This window comes from Pristiophorus japonicus, chromosome 2, assembly GCF_044704955.1.
Source record: "Pristiophorus japonicus isolate sPriJap1 chromosome 2, sPriJap1.hap1, whole genome shotgun sequence".
NCBI classification, from domain to species: Eukaryota; Metazoa; Chordata; class Chondrichthyes; family Pristiophoridae; genus Pristiophorus; species Pristiophorus japonicus.
In genome coordinates, this window is record NC_091978.1 from 260,215,287 (window position 1) to 260,231,947 (window position 16,661).

The 16,661-nt window shown below is 44.0% G+C and overlaps 1 protein-coding gene across 1 annotated transcript in view; it reads right to left on the bottom strand.

The window, feature by feature from the left end:
* Positions 1-16,661, bottom strand: part of acox3 (acyl-CoA oxidase 3, pristanoyl) — a 307,347-nt gene that overhangs the window by 192,697 nt on the left and 97,989 nt on the right. Inside the window, exons 8-11 of the mRNA XM_070871311.1 lie at positions 13,964-14,060; positions 13,102-13,284; positions 7,753-7,875; positions 3,184-3,304 (exon numbers count right to left, since the gene is read on the bottom strand). Coding sequence (XP_070727412.1) covers positions 3,184-3,304; positions 7,753-7,875; positions 13,102-13,284; positions 13,964-14,060 — 524 coding nt within the window. The remainder of the gene's footprint in view (positions 1-3,183; positions 3,305-7,752; positions 7,876-13,101; positions 13,285-13,963; positions 14,061-16,661) is intronic.

A 16,661-nucleotide genomic window follows, 5' to 3' on the forward strand; every position in this document is an offset into this window, starting at 1 on the left:
ACTTAACATGAATATAAGGCCAATTTTTCAGATTCCACGCAGTTAAATGTGCCCATCATATCCCAAGAGCAAGCCTGTGCCTTGGCAGGGCCTTGCATCTAGACATGAGGATGGCAATCCAGCCGCTGCTGAGAGGCCTGCAGCAGTGGTACTGGCCACTACCTGTGGCACCTTCTGGCTGCTGTCTAGAAACAGCAGCGTATGGGCTTCTACCCCTGAAGCTCGTATTGGATGCCTGCAAAAAAAGATACTTCCCTTTATCCCCAACTTTATTTTCTTGCCGACTGCCCTTCCTACATACAAAAATCTGAACAGGGCTAGATATGGGGCCTAAGGCTCAGTTGCACCGGGCACTGCTCCAATTTGGTGTCCTCCCAACATAAATAGAGGAAAATGAGCCGGCAAGCACCAGAATATCTCTCATAAGAACATATGAAAAAGGAACAGGAGTAGGCCATATGGCCCCTGGAGCCTGCTCCGCCATTCAATAAGATCATGGCTGATCTGATCATGGACTCAGCTCCACTTCCCTGCCCACTCCCCATAACCCTTTGTCCCCTTATCATTTAAGAAACTGTCTATTTCTGTCTTAAATTTATTTAATGTCCCAGCTTCCACAGCTCTCTGAGGCAGCGAATTCCACAGATTTACAACCCTCTGAGAAGAAATTCCTCCTCATCTCAGTTTTAAATGGGCGGCCCCTTATTCTAAGATCATGCTCTCTAGTTCTAGTCTCCTTCATCAGTGGAAACATCCTCTCTGTATCCATTTTGTCAAGCCCCCTCATAATCTTATACGTTTCGATAAGATCACCTCTCATTCTTCTGAATTCCAATGAATAGAGGCCCAACCCCCTCATCCCCGAATCAACCTAGTGAACCTTCTCTGAACTACCTCCAAAGCAAGTATATCCTTTCATAAATATGGAAACCAAAACTGCATGCACTATTCCAGGTGTGGCCACACCAATACCTTGTATAGATGTAGCAAGACTTCCCTGCTTTTATACTCCATCCCCTTTGCAATAAAGGCCAAGATACCATTGGCCTTCCTGATCACTTGCTGTACCTGCATACTATCCTTTTGTGTTTCATGCACAAGTACCTCCAGGTCCTGCTGTACTGCGGCACTTTGCAATCTTTCTCCATTTAAATAATATCTTGCTCTTTGATTTTTTTCTGCCAAATGCATGACCTCACATTTTCCAACATTATACTCCATCTGCCAAATTTTTGTCACTTCGCCTGTCCTTTTGCAGATTTTTTGTGTCCTTGCTATTCCTCCCATCTTTGTATCGTCAGCAAACTTGGCTACATTACACTCGGTCCCTTCTTCCAAGTCATTAATGTAGATTGTAAATAGTTGGGGTCCCAGTACTGATCCCTGCGGCACCCCTCTCCTGCCTCATTAGCTTAGGAACTCCATGCTTGTGCCTGCTCTGGCTGTATACAATCACCCTCTTCCTCCAGAGGGAATCCTAGAAATGCCAGGATAACGTAAAGGTGGCAGAGACCCTGTATCAAGGGTCCCCACCTCTTTCCTTTGCTTTGTGCTCAGGAACTGAACATTCCCTGGGTGCAATGCAGAGGATAATTGGCTGCAATAACTTACTTCATAAGAACATAAGAAATAGGAGCAAGAGTAGGCCATTTGGCCCCTCGAGCATGCTCCGCTATTCAATAACATCATGGCTGATCTGATCTTGGCCTCAACTCCACTTTCCTGCCTGCTCCCCATAACCCTTGACTCCCTTATCGTTCAAAAATCTGTCTATCTCCACCTTAAATATATTCAATGACCCAGACCCTGAGTCATGAAGTCCATCAAAACTAATTGGACTGTTCAAACGTCAAGCCTCTTAATGCTCGACTCCAGGAACCACACGGCTTGGTTCTACTTGCTTTGCACATGTACCCTTCAAGCTGCCATGGCTACATCTGCCATAATAATGAGAATTCGTAATTGAGGGGGGTAATCTGAAACCTGACAATACATTCCTTCCTAGGGCACACTATCAGAAATCAGAAAATCTTGTTTTAGTTCCAAGTTAATGGGAAAGCAATTGACTTCTTCTTGTGTCTTATCTCGACTCTGAGTGAGAAGGTCGTGAGTTCAAGTCCCACTCCAGAGACTTGACCACATAATCTCAGCTGACATTTCAGTGCAGTACTAGGGGAGTGCTGCACTGTCGAAGGTGCCATATTTTGGATGAGACATTAACATTTCTCCCAGAGGAACTTATTGTTTCACTATACAGTTTTGTGTATGGGGTCTTGGTGGTTAAGTGGGTTAGGATATAGCTTTTCCTATCTGGGCCCTGCAATCATATCCCACCTTGACTTATGGGATGAAAGTTGCTGTTTGTTGGTACCAGTTTCAAGTGGTTTTACTTCAATTCTGTGTAGGCTGGGGTCAATAGCAAAAAACAGCCACAAATCAGGAAACTCACTTGGAGGTGCCGAATGGCTGATGTAGGGGAAATGAAAAAATATTACACTGGTGCATTAGGGGTAGGTCCTGGAGTTATTCATTTCTAAATGTTTCTAAGAGTGGAGAGAGTAGGAGGTTTATTTATACAAACTGCTGTTAGAGCAGAGAATACTTTGCCACAAGAAGTGGTTGAGGCAGAGGCTATTGTCTCTCTTAAAGGAAATTTGGATAAATATTTGAAGGATAGGAAGAAATTGGATTCTGGGGAGAGAGTAGGGCAGCGAGAGTAGGTTTGGATTGCTCTGGTAAAGACACAATGGGCCAAAATGTCACCTTCTGTGCTGTCAACATCGATGGTTCTATGGTTCCACAGGTGAATCTTTATGATTCTGGGCTTCAACATATATAGATCCAGCTTTCAGCCAATGTTTTGGATGTTGCACTTATCTCCAAAATGAATGATGGGAACAGGGAGGCACCGGCATGATGGTCTGACTGACCTCTTTCTGTGATACAAATTTCTATGGTTCGAGCTGGAATTACTAGATAACTAATTACATTCAACTAAAAATTACCATTTTAGGACTGTAGAACAATTCCTCAAACGGCAATATTTTGAAATATTTCTTATCGGGTCTAGTTTACAAAACTGCTTTTTTGATCATTACTGTGTCATTACAATTCAATGAGTTCAATATAAACCCAATCCTTAATCGCTATTGCTAAGATTCTATTGCATATATTAGCACTTACTAGCAAGATAGCCATGCCCACCACAAGCTTCACGGAACTCTTGAATGCCTTGTTGAGCTGTCCATGAACCAAGAGGTTTACTTGCACTAGACAACGCATGTATTTCCTTGCCAAGCTCTGTCTATATAAAAAAGTGGTGAAAAAAATATGTTGTAAAAAAAAAAAGTGTTAGCATTTGATAGATACATTCGACAAGAGCTATGCATCTGGCAGTTAACCCACAAGAGTAAATTTCCTGCCAAGCAATCCATGCTAGGAGCGTGCAACTAGAAAATCTACCCTACAATTTCAGGTAGCTAGGATTTTCCGCCAAGGTCTGCCTGATATTTGGGTGGCAATTTGGCAGTAGTGTAGGAGGAAAACAGATGGAACTCGCCTTCATCCATATGTTTCTCCTCTTCCTCATTGATCATCTCTGTCAAATACTCAGGTTGTATATATTCATCCTCCTGTTGAATTCTAACTTCCCTCTAGATGGCAAAACTGTGCAAAATGCAGTGGACGGCTTTGATTTTCGAGACCTTGGCAGGGCTATCTATCTAGCAAGCCATCCCTGTCCCAATCTGTACAAATACTGGATTTTCTGCTCGTGTTTAATGGCATATTCACCAGAATACTGTATTTGTGTTCCGTGATGTTCATTGGTTTCTCAGAGGTCATCAGCCATAATTCTAAAAGGTAACCATGGTTCCCAAGAAACGATCATCATTATCATCATCATAGGCAGTCCCTTGAAATGAGGATGACTTGCTTTCACGCCAAAAAAGGATGAGTTCACAGGTGTTTCAATGAAGGACCTAATATTCCAGATCCTGAACTACATCCTGAAGGGTGGAAGATGCCTGTGCGTGGATTCTTTTAACGTGTGGTGCCCATTGTACACCAGCCACCACATGGGCTTGACAGAGCTAGGTCTTGGTCCAGTGGCAAGGGTTATCCAAGACGACTAGAGACCTGCTCTGCCACACGGACCTAGTGCGCACACATATCGCAGTGTGGGTTGGCCTGTACTGCCCCTGGCCCCAAACTCACGCCTCTCCTGGGCCCCGATCACATCCCTTCAGTCTCTCGCTGTATCTGCCCACACTCCAATCACCGACCTGGACCTTGTTGATGTAGCTCTTCGCTGCCGTCGCCCTCCTGCACCAGCTCGCGCTGCTCCCTGAAGTGGCATGCCTCCACGTTGCTCCCAGGCCGCCACTCACCGTTCCTTTTATGGCCCCGACCTGCCGCTGGTGTTTTCACACCAAGGAACCATCTGCCCAGCCTCCCTCATCCTTTAAATAATGGTGGGATGGTGGATTAACATAAAATGAAGACATCTTGGATGTTCCTAGCATTAATTTGTATGATTAGGTTGGTGTAGATCAAAGATCATCTGGACATTAATGGAATGGAACTCTTTTCATTTGAGGAACAAGTGGCCATATGTGCTATCGATGAGGCCCTGCATGTGTAAAACAATGCTGCATCCTCTTAATCTGCTGCATTCTTTTCACAAGGAAAGTAATGAAAATCTTTCTGCTGGAATATAAATCTTCTTTAATTTTTTTGACATACAGATGATTGGTTGCTTTGGCAAATATCCAGTATTGGCTTGGAAGGATTCCAATGACAGAAAAATTTAAAGTTGTGGTCACCTTCGCAGCCACATTACAGTTTACTGGAAGTCGGTCTAGAGGACAGATCATAAGTTTAGTGACCGCCTTCAAGGTGAGGTGCAGAAGACAAAGTCAGTTTTTTTACTCATGTACCCAGGTAGTTATGTCTATTTCTTAACACATAGCTCTTAGACCAAGGGCAAATTGATGCATTTGTAATTGCACATGCCTTTCTCATCTCCATAGAAACTGTTCTTCCTCACACAAATCTAGGAGTGCCACTGGAATTCCCAAGGAATTCCCACACTGACCATTTTGCCTTTGGAAGTAAAAACAAGACTGTTATAGAAAAAGTAATGGGTAGGGTAAAAGGTGTACAATGCAATAAAATCAGGTCTGAACAAATGCAATACTCTCAGGCCTAAATATTGGAGTAGGCCCAAAAACAAGCAGCATCATGGGCCAGTGCAATTTGCTTGCGCCCGTTCAAAATGGTGCAGACAGCATGCAAAATATGTGCTGCCCGCTTATTTTAATGATTGGATCACTGATCTCAGCACTAAATGCGCTGCTGATTGCCTTAGTGCTCAACAGGGGTGGGGGAGGGGGGCAGCAATATCAGGTGCAGTCTAATGGCCAATAACGTTTGGCCGAGGCTCTTTGCGCTACTTAAAAGGGAGGTTCTTTGTTGCAGAAGCATCTCATTCTCATTGTAGATTAAGATATGGTACCCCAAACCAAGGGAGCGAGCACGAAGGTTTTCGGATGCTGCACTGGAGGCCCTGGTCGTGTCATGTTCCTGCAGGATGGCAGGAGGCCATCCAAAGACACGAGCAGAAGGCTGTGGGAGGAAATAGCTGACTTCATCATGGCCACCAGTGTAGTCCCTGCCTGGATCTGCCTGTCTCCCTCCCTCATTCTCCTTCTGATGTGGTCCCACAATTCTGGTTGGCAAGGGCTATGCCTTCACAATGGCCAAGTTGTGGAGCATGCAGCAGACCACCATGAAATGGGTGACCTACTTCGGCGAGTACTGCAGGGTTCCTCCCTAGTGATCAAGGTCACGGGACCATTGCTTGAGCACCTTGATGGTCTGCTCAATGATGTTCCTGGTGTCGGGCTGACACTATATGAGTGCTGGGCACAAGTCACGTGATGTTCACAAGACTCTATAAAACCACAGCCAGTTGGATTTGGGGGATCCACAATGAGGCATGTGGTTGGGAGCCAGGTGAATGAACTGGTAATGAGTAGTGTGATTGTTAAACCTTTTGCTAATAAATCAAGCTCGTTCTAAATAGCAATGTGTTGCTATGCATTCTTAAGCAAAGAACCCTTCAAGCAAATACATTACAGGGTTGCAGAGGGGAGTCATCAGCCAGGTGCAGAGTAGGTAGCCCTCGGCTCCAAGCTGCCACCCTTGGGTTTGATGTTGTGGCTGGAAGATTTCTGGCACACAGGACTGGTGCTGAATGAAGGCATCTTGACTGCTGCTAGGATAGCAGGCATTGACCATCATGATGTGCAGGAGGTGGTCGCACAACAACTGCACATTAAGTGAGTGGTAGCCTTTGTGGTTATGGAACAGCTCACAATTGGTATACGATGCCCGCAAAGCCATGTGTATGCAGTCGATGGCACCCTGCACCATGGGGAAGCCCACTATCCTGGCAAAGCCACATGCGCACTCGTCCTGCTTCTTTCTGTTCAGACAGAAGACAATGAAGTCCCTTCTCATGGAGTAGAGAGCCTCTGTGACCTTCCAGATGCAGCAATGGACGGCGAACTAGGAGATGTTAGCTATGCTTCATGCTGCAGACTGGAAGGATCTGCTGGCGAAGAAATTGAGGACAACGGTGACCTTGAGGACCACTGGGAGAACCCTGGTCAGCCTGTTCTGAGGAGTAAGTGGATGCAAGAAAAGTGCTCTCGGAAGACCCTAGTTGGATAAGCACCTCCTCCCTCTGCGAGCATCTTCTCCTCTTCTTTGCTGCTTCCACCATCTCCCTAAGATACTCGAGCGTGAGCGGGACTGCAAGTAGAGTCTCCATGATTGTGAGCAAGTGTTGTGAGCAGAGACCTTTAAATGAGAATGAATGCATTCTGCACTGATTTCACTCCCTCTGATTTCAGGAACTTTAAACAAGTTTATAAAGCTGTAAGAGTTGCAGAAACTTAAGACAGAGCCAGTCAAACTTAAAAACCATGTTGTTGATGATGATTCCTTTAAATAGCACTGCTGGGGGATCTTTCCTGCTACTGAATGTTCAGTCAGCTGGTCGTGAATAAGCGTGGATGGTAAGTGGAGCGGCAGCGTCGAAAATGGAAGATTGTGCATCAAATGAGCATCGCAAACTCATCGCAAACTTATTTCCATTTCTGCAGCGAGTGCTGGCAACAGCAGCACTGCTGACCTGCCGAAAATGGCATCCGCCGCAGGACCCACCGGAAACAGGCGGAGGCTAGTCGGCCACCATTTTCTCTTCAAAACGGGCCTTAATGGCCGCCGCTAAAACCCCGAATTTCTAGGCCAAAGTGTAAGGTTTACAATAAGGCAAAAACCTCAAGTTTGTGATTACCAGTAACAAGTCCAAGTTACCTTTAAGAAGCAAACTTCAAAGTCCTCCAGCGTCTCTTTTAGAGAACGAGCAATGTTAGCGGAGTCACCAATTGAGAAAAAAACTGCAGATGCAGTATGGGACTAATTTTCATCTGATTGACTCAACTTATTGGTATAATGACACTTACATGCTAGTAATATAATGTAGACATTTTCATATCACTAAATCAGGCAAGTCAATTTGCTTGCCCAAATCAGTGAGATGCTTTCAAAAGACAGATGTATAGTTTCAGGGCACAACATTGCTTAATTGGTATTGTTTACAGCCAATAACATTTTTGGCAATAATTTTCAAAAGCAGGTCTCGCTCCATAGGATACATATGTACTACTTTGTAATAACACTCACCTGTCTCTCACTCTTGTCTTTCATCAATATTCCCATTTGATATTCAACATAGTTCATGAACAGCGACTTGAAAAAGTGTTCTAGTGCATAGGTGGCTGCCAAATATGGAATAAGACGCCATTGCTGAAATAAAAGAAAATATTTCGCTCAACTTGCATGACACAAGAATAACTACTGATTAAAAAAACGGCATGGGGATTGCCTGATCGTTTGCTGTAACTTCAACAGAAGGCTCGAAGAGACAGCATAAACAGATGTTTCTGCCATTTCTTCGGGGTTTTTGTCGAAGTTATGGTGGAGATTAAAAGAACCTCCATGGAAATTCTATCCAATTTCAATGTATAATTTATTGTAATTAGACAAAGTGACAAGCTACGTGACTTGGTTAACAGAATGGAGGGCGCTTTTCTGACCCTTTAGTGCATACTTGCATTTTGCAAGCTATTCATATTGGCCAACATCAATGACTTCATCAGCTTGCTTTTGTAAGGCAGTGAGAAGCATTAAAGGGCCCTGCATTTCTACCATGTGGCAGGATTCCCCAGAGTGCAGTACAAGAGTTCCCATTTCCCTGGCAATTGCCGTGACTCCTTTATTATTGGTCCTTACGATACTTAAAAACAAACTCAAATATCATTTAAATGTGGCGTTAATAAAAAAGTAATCAAAACTAATGGCGAAACATAACGACCAAATGTTTTACACGCTGTATTCTTTATGTAGACTGTTATATATGTATACTTGTATTTACTCTGTACAACCACCAGAGGGCTCATCTCCTGCAGTCCCAAGGGATCCCATAATCTCTTGGGAGCGCAGGTATTTAAGGAGGCTTCACAGGTTGGAGAGGCACTCTGGAGACCTGCAATAAAAGAATAAGGTCACACTTTACTTTGAGCTCACAGTGTTCAGTCTGACTCTTTCTCCATACACAACAACTGGCAACGAGATACAGATAGCGAACCCAAAGATGCTGAGAACAGTGGGCATCCTGGAGAAATTCTCGGAGGGAGATGATTGGGAAACTTTTGTGGAGCGATTCGACCAATACTTCGTGGCCAACGAGCTAGATGGGGAAGAAGGGCGATCCTCCTCACAGTCTGTGGGGCACTAATGTATAGCCTCATGAAGAATCTGCTCACTCCAGTGAAACCCATGGAGAAATCGTACGATGATTTGTGCACACTGGTCCGGTAGCATTTGAACCCGAAGGAAAGGGTTCTGATGGCGTGGTACCGGTTCTACACCTACAAAAGGTCTGAAGGCCAGGAATGGCGAGCTATGTCGCCGAGTTAAGACGTCTCGCAGGACATTGCGAATATGAAGGACATTTGGAGCACATGCTCAGAGACATTTTCGTACTTGGCATTGGCCACAAAACCATACTTCGCAAACTTTTGACTGTAGAGACCGCAACCTTGAGTAAGGCCATAGCGATAGCCCAGGTGTTGATTGCCACCACTGACAATACAAAACAAATCTCTCAGCACACAAGTGCTGCTCCAAGTATTGTGAACAAAGTGATGTTGTTTTTGAATCGTAACGTACAGGGCAGGTCACACATACCTGCAGCTACACGTCTGTAGATGTCTCAGAGTCCACCATCAAGGGTGATGAATGCAAGGCCATTAACACCTTGTTGGAGCTGCGGGAGTGATCATCGTTTCCATTCATGCTGATACAAAGAGTACGCTTGCAAGGGCTGTGAAACAATGGGACACCTCCAATGAGTGTGCAGGCGAGCTGCAAAGCCTGTTAAACCTGCAAACCACCATGTGGCAGAGGAGGACAGATCCAGAGAGGATCACAACGAACCAGAGCCTCAGTTCGAGGAGGCAGAGGTACATGGGGTGCACACGTTCACCACGAATTGTCCCCCAATAATGTTGAATGTTGAACTAAATGGAATCCTGGTGTCAATGGAGCTGGACACGGGCGCGAGCCAGTCCATCATGGGCAAAAAGACTTTCGAAAAGTTGTGGTGCAACAAGGCCTCAAGGCCAGTCTTAATTCCAGTTTGCATGAAACTAAGAACTTACACGAAAGAACTGATTCCTGTAATCGGCAATGCTACTGTAAAGGTCACCTACGATGGAGCGGTGTACAAGCTACAACTCTGGGTGGGACCGGGCGATGGTCCCACGCTGCTCGACAGGAGCTGGCTGGGAAAGATACGCTGGAACTGGGACGACGTCTGAGCGTTATTGCCCGCTGACGGCACTTCGTGTGCCCAGGTCTTAAAAGAATTTCCTTCGTTGTTCGAACCAGGCATCAGGAAATTCCAAGGAGCAAAAGTGCAGATCAACCTAATTCCGGGGGCACGACCCATCCATCACAAGTCGAGAGCAGTATCATACATGATGAGAGAAAGGGTAGAGATCGAGCTAAACTGGTTGCAAAGAGAGTGCATCATTTCCCCGATCGAGTTCAATGGGCCAGTCCTATTGTCCCAGTCCTTAAGGGAGACGGCACCGTCAGAATCTGTGGCGATTATAAAGTAACTATCAATCGTTTCTCCCTGAAGGACTAATACCCACTTCCAAAGGCCGACGACCACTTTGCAATGCTGGCGGGAGGAAAGGCGTTCATGAAGCTGGATCTGACTTCAGCCTACATGACGCAGGAACTGGAGGAATCATCGAAGGCCCTCACCTGCATCAACACGCACAAAGATCTTTTTGTTTATAACAGATGCCCGTTTGGAATCCGATCGGCGGCGGCGATATTCGAGAGAAACATGGAAAGCTTACTGAAGTCGGTCCCGCACACCGTGGTCTTCCAGGACGACATCTTGGTCACAGGTCGGAACACAGTCAAGCATCTGCAGAACCTGGAGGAGGTTCTTAGTCGACTCAACCTGGGGCTCAGGTTAAAACGCTCGAAATGCGTTTTCCTGGCGCCTAAAGTAGAGTTCCTGGGAAGGAGGAATGCGGCGGACGACATCAGGCCCACCAACGCGAAGATGGAGGCAATTGAGAACGTTTCTAGGGCTCCTGAACTACTTTGATAACTTCTTACCGGGCCTCAGCACACTGTTAAAACCACTGCATGTCTTACTACAAAAAGAGGATAAATGGGTGTGGGGCAAAAGCCAAGAAAATTCCTTTGTAAATGCGAAAAAATTGTTGTGCTCAAACAAATTGCTTGTGTTGTATGATCCATGTAAGCGTTTGGTACTAGCATGTGATGCGTCGTCATATGGCGTCGGGTGTGCATTGCAACAAGCTAATGATTTCGGGAAACTGCAACTGGTTGCTTATGCATCCAGGAGTCTAAGGCTGAGAGAGCCTTCAGCATGATTGAGAAAGAAGCTTTAGAGCGTGTGTCTATGGGGTAAAGAAAATGCATCAATACCTGTTTGGGCTAAAATTCGAATTGGAAATTGACCATAAGCCACTTATATTCCTGTTCTCTGAGAGGGATAGGGATAAATACCAACGCATTGGCCCGCATCCAGAGATGGGTGCTCATGTTGTCTGCATACAACTACACCATCCGCCACAGGCCAGACACAGAAAACTGCGCCGATGCTCTCAGTAGGCTGCCATTGCCCACCGCGGGGGTGGAATTGGCGCAGCCCACAGATCTAGCCATGGTTATGGAAGCATTTGAGAGTGAGCAATCACCCGTCACTGCCCGGCAGATCAAAACCTGGACAAGCCAGGACCCCTTATTATCTCTAGTCAAAAGCTGTGTGCTTCACGGGAGCTGGTCCCGTGTCCCAGTGGAAATGCAGGAAGAGATAAAGCCGTTCCAGCAGCGCAAAGATGAAATATCTATACAGGCAGACTGCCTTCTGTGGGGCAATCGAGTAGTGGTCCCCAAGAAGGGCAGAGACACCTTCATCAATGGCCTCCACAGTACCCACCCAGGCATCGTAATGATGAAAGTGATAGCCAGATCCCACATGTGGTGGCCCGGTATCGATGCGGACTTAAGAGTCCTGCGTTCACAAATGTAATACATGCTCGCAGTTAAGCAATGTACCCAGGAAGGCGCCACTAAGTTTATGGTCTTGGCTCTCCAAACCGTGGTCTCGGGTTGGCTATGCAGCTCCGTTCTTGGGTAAAATGTTCCTTGTGGTTGTAGATGCATACTCCAAGTGGATTGAATGTGAGATAATGTCGGCTAGTACGTCCGCTGCCACTACTGAAAGCCTGCGGGCCATGTTTGCCAGTGCTGAGTTCAAAGAATTCATGACCCATAACGGGATCAAACATATCACATCTGTCCCGTTTAAACCAGCGTCAGGCAGAAAGAGCAGTGCAAACCATCAAGCAAGGCTTGAAGAGGGTAACTGAAGGCTTACTGCAGACTTGCCTATCCCGAGTCCTGCTTAGCTACCGGATGAGACCCCACTCACTCACTGGGATCTCACCTGCTGAAATGCTCATGAAAAGAGCACTTAAGACAAGGCTCTCGTTAGTTCACTCTGATCTACATGAACAGGCAGCTTCAACAAAGTGCATACCATGATAGCGCAAATGTATCACGCGAGATTGAAATCAATGATCCTGTATTTGTACTAAATTATGGACAAGGTCCCAAGTGGCTTCCCGGCACTGTCGTGGCCAAAGAGAGGAGCAGGGTGTTTCGGGTCAAACTTTCAAATGGACTCATTCACCGGAAACACTTGGACCAAATCAAACTCAGATTCATGGACTATCCTGAGCAACTCACCTTGGACCCTACATTTTTTGATCCCCCAACATACACACCAGTAGCAACCGGCACCACAGTTGACCACGAAGCAGAACCCATCATCCACAGCAGCCCAGCAAGGCCCAACACACCCGGCAGCCCAGCAAGGCCAGCTGCACAGCAGCCCAGCAAGGGCCCAACAAATGATTCAACAACACCAACTTTCACACCGAGACGATCAACCAGGGCAAGAAGGGCCCCAGATCGACTCACATTGTAAATAGTTACACTATTGACTTTGGCAGGGGTGGGGGGGCGGAGTGTTGTTATATATGTATACTTGTATTTACTCTGTACAGCCACCAGAGGGCTCATCCCCTGGAGTCCCAAGGGATCCCATAATAAGGGATCCTTGGGAGCACAGGTATTTAAGGAGGCTTCACAGGTTGGAGAGGCACTCTGGAGACCTGCAATAAAAGGCTACGGTCATACGTTACTTTGAGCTCAGTCTGACTCTTTCTCCATACACAACATAGACAACAATGGTAATGATGATAACTAATTGCATTTATATAGCACCTTTAACATAGAAAATGACCCAAGGTACTTCACAGTGGAATAAGAAAGAGACTCGTTTTTAAATTCAATTTGTACCTAATCGAGTACAGTAGATGGTTGTTTTTCATCATACTTAGCATTGGCATATACCTGCATTTGATATTCAAGTACTGGTATTTCCTCGTGATCTGTTGCTCCAAACTGATGACGTACTGCAGAGTAGCGAATAGCAATTGTCAGGCAGAGCTTAAGATTCGTGACTGCAAACCCTGTAATTGACACTCTACCAACGGATAGTGCTCCAAGGGAAGCACCAAATCGCCGAGTAGGGTCCTAAAAGGGAAATTTAAAAAAACAGAATTGTAAGAGCCACTTTTAGCACTGGAAGAATTGAAAATTACCCTCAATAGCTCTGTGTACAAGTGTAGTAAATATTGTTCTAAATGAAGGGTCTATGGCACAATTTTGTTTGTCTAGTATGCCTCTGATGACCTTTTTGCTCCTTAAGAACATACTGATACAGTGAGTCTTCACAGGACTACCTACAGCTGGATACTAATGTGACCCAAAGCAACTACAGTTTTACAGTAACTGACTAATAGATGCGATACAACAAGTTTACATAATTTCCTTTATTCAACAAAAACAAAACAAGCAGAAACAAACAATCAGTTGCTGAGAGATGCAGCAGTGCATCTTCAACAATAAAGACCCAATTGAAGGGAATATCCTCCTTGGCAGTGCCCATTTGATACAGGCACTCAGCCTGTTGGGCCCTGCTCACTATTCCTGATCGCATAACATAACTTCTAGATTTTGAAGAGTATCGGAAGGGTATAATAGATCTCCACACACAATAACATTGGAAATTGTTGCATGATGTGTATTCGAGCTTTGGCCACCCATCAATGCTTTATCAGCCCCTATGTCATATTAGGAAATATGTATGGTCTGCAACAAAGCACATGTCAATTATAAATGTAAAAGGGTATTCTTGGCTATTGTGTTGTACCTTGAATGGAGTTACATAAATTCCTTCAGGAGTCACATCTCCGGTTCTATTTAGTAGATTTTCTCGAGGTAGTCTAACATTGTGGAACATTGCAAATCTGTTAAAACAAATACAGATGTTAGACACACTGGATTAAAAGGTGTATGGCCCCACATTGGTGGTATGCAGCTGACACAGATTGGAAATCTGCCGCACAATTCGGGCAGAGTGCTCCCACATTTTCAATGCACACCAAATATGCAAGAAGCCCAACCAGAGGCCCATCTTGTAAAAATTGGAGCTATTATGCTTCAGTGACATACCGTAAAGGAACCAGGTGCAATAACCAGAAAAAAGTCTTCTATATATTAGTAGTTAGCAGGGCTCAACATGACTCAGGACAAACCATGACAAATGAGGGCTGAATACGTAATGAGGAGCTCCCAGTGAGCATCACTCCTTGCTAGAAGCGCCTAGTCACAGAATTAGCCCTTGGTTCTGGAGTAAAATATGTACTTGACTGGCCCACATAGGAAATGGTTTATAATTTTTCCCACCCTACAGTACAACTTTTCAAAGTGAGAAAGCAGCCTGGCTGAAATCTGCCATGTTGATTCCTTCAACCAGAAAATTCTTACTTGGATGACTGACAATTGAATTGGACTTGAAACTCTCACTGGCAACAACACTTTTTAATTGCACGCAATGTCAGATTGGATTCAACACTGGGAAATAAGTTAATCCCCGCTCAGTGCAATGACAGGTCTGAGGATCTGCTGCCTGCACAATTAAAATGGGTCCATTCCAGTGGGCTACTGTCTGACTAGATGACATAAGCTTCAACATAAAGGCAATATTTCTGGGTGATAAGTTTAAGTTTAGGTTGAATCCCTCACCATCCCAAATTATGGTTCTGCTTTAAAATCTACATATATTATTTCCAGGCACAAATGTTGTTCTGGTGTTTTACTAAAACCAACTATTTATTCTGCTAAATTAAAATTCACAGGAATTTGGATGCATGTGAGCAAATATCAATTTCTTCTGGCAGAGAGAAAAAAGACATGTCAATTACATTTTACTAGGGTAGCTGCAAATGTTTTCCTTAAGGACTGTATTACTATCTGAAGAAGGTTGAACTGAACATTGACGAACATTTTTGGCATGATCTCTTGTAAGCAGTACTTTTAACAGTCAGTTCACTTTAATGGCAATTGAAGCAGACATCTGGAAACAGCTATTGCATATTACCAAATACAAACTGTTGTGAGGGTTAGAAACCCAAAATCACATATAAAATTATTCTGTAAATGGAAAAAAAAGGCAGCTGAAAATACATCTTAGTTAAATTAAGATTGCTAGACAGAAACACACTACAGCAAGACAGTTGGCAAACAAGGCTACAAATGCATGACAGCAATTTGGAAAAAAGACAGAAGTCATGAAAGACGTCACCACCTTCTAATGACTTGGAAAATTGGTAATTTCCTCTGTGCTAAAGGAGGTATTTGGGTCACAGCCCTATTTCATTTTCATAGCATTGATATTTCATATTAATTTTCTACGTATTACCTGTTTTTTTTTTAAAAGAAATTCAGTCAAGCTGAGCTCTTGATCCATTTTCAATTGCTACTCAAGTTCCAACTTCTAGTTCTTTAAAGAAAAACCTCAATTTTTCCCACAGACTTTCCTCCCCTTCTCTTCTGAATTAAACAATTCAGAAATAACACAAAGAATGGACACTCAGAATGATCATATACACAAGAAAAAACTAATCACAGGATTCAGAACATAACCATTGCCAGGTTCCTAATATTAAACTACAGAATTAAAATAATTAGTTGGAATTGTTATTACTCAATAATATACTTAAAGAACCTTCCATGTAATATTGAAATAGTATATTAGGTGTGATTTCGTGATCCAAGCAGAGGTGTGACACTCACAGGGAGTACATCTTGCAAAATCATGGCCACATTAAAAGTTAATGGAGTGAAAATCACAGGCTACAATTTTGTAATTTCACAAAAACGCAGTCCTAAAAAATGTTGTTCCATGCTGGAATTGCCGGATCACCCCTATTTATCTTTGTGATTTGATTAGTATGTTATTTCAATAGTATGTGAGTTTCATTTCCTTTATGGATAATTTTATTCCTGTATTTATGTGTCTGTCTGTTTTTCTATCTCTCTCTGCCTGGTACACCTGCAAGGACCATGAGATAATGCGTAATAATCGTCAGCACTCTTGGTTCCCGCAAATAAAGTTTACACAAGAGAATTAATGATGTGATGTTGTTCCTAAAAATTTAGCAAGGGAAAAAAGCTGCAGTTGATATCTCTGTTCAGTGTATATGAGTCTAGTAGCCAATACCTAAGATTCAGTAATGCTACACAATTGCTGTACTGGCCACAGATGATTTCTTGTTTGTGAAAGAAGTTGCTTTGCAAAATTTTAAATGGGTCATATGCAGAGCTGCAAGTTTAAACTACCTGATAAAGTTCAAATTAAAACAAGCTGAGGTGGGGGGGTGGGGGGAACCCAGAGTAATTACAGCAATTGTTACTTCACCGTGCCTCAGTCTGTCTACAATTTTCTTCTACCAGACAATACATATGTTCCAAAATAGTCAAATTTATTCATATCACACATTTTCATATTTTGCTACCAACAAGAGAATGACAATTTTAAGAAAAGAAGGTATTTTTCACCCACAAGA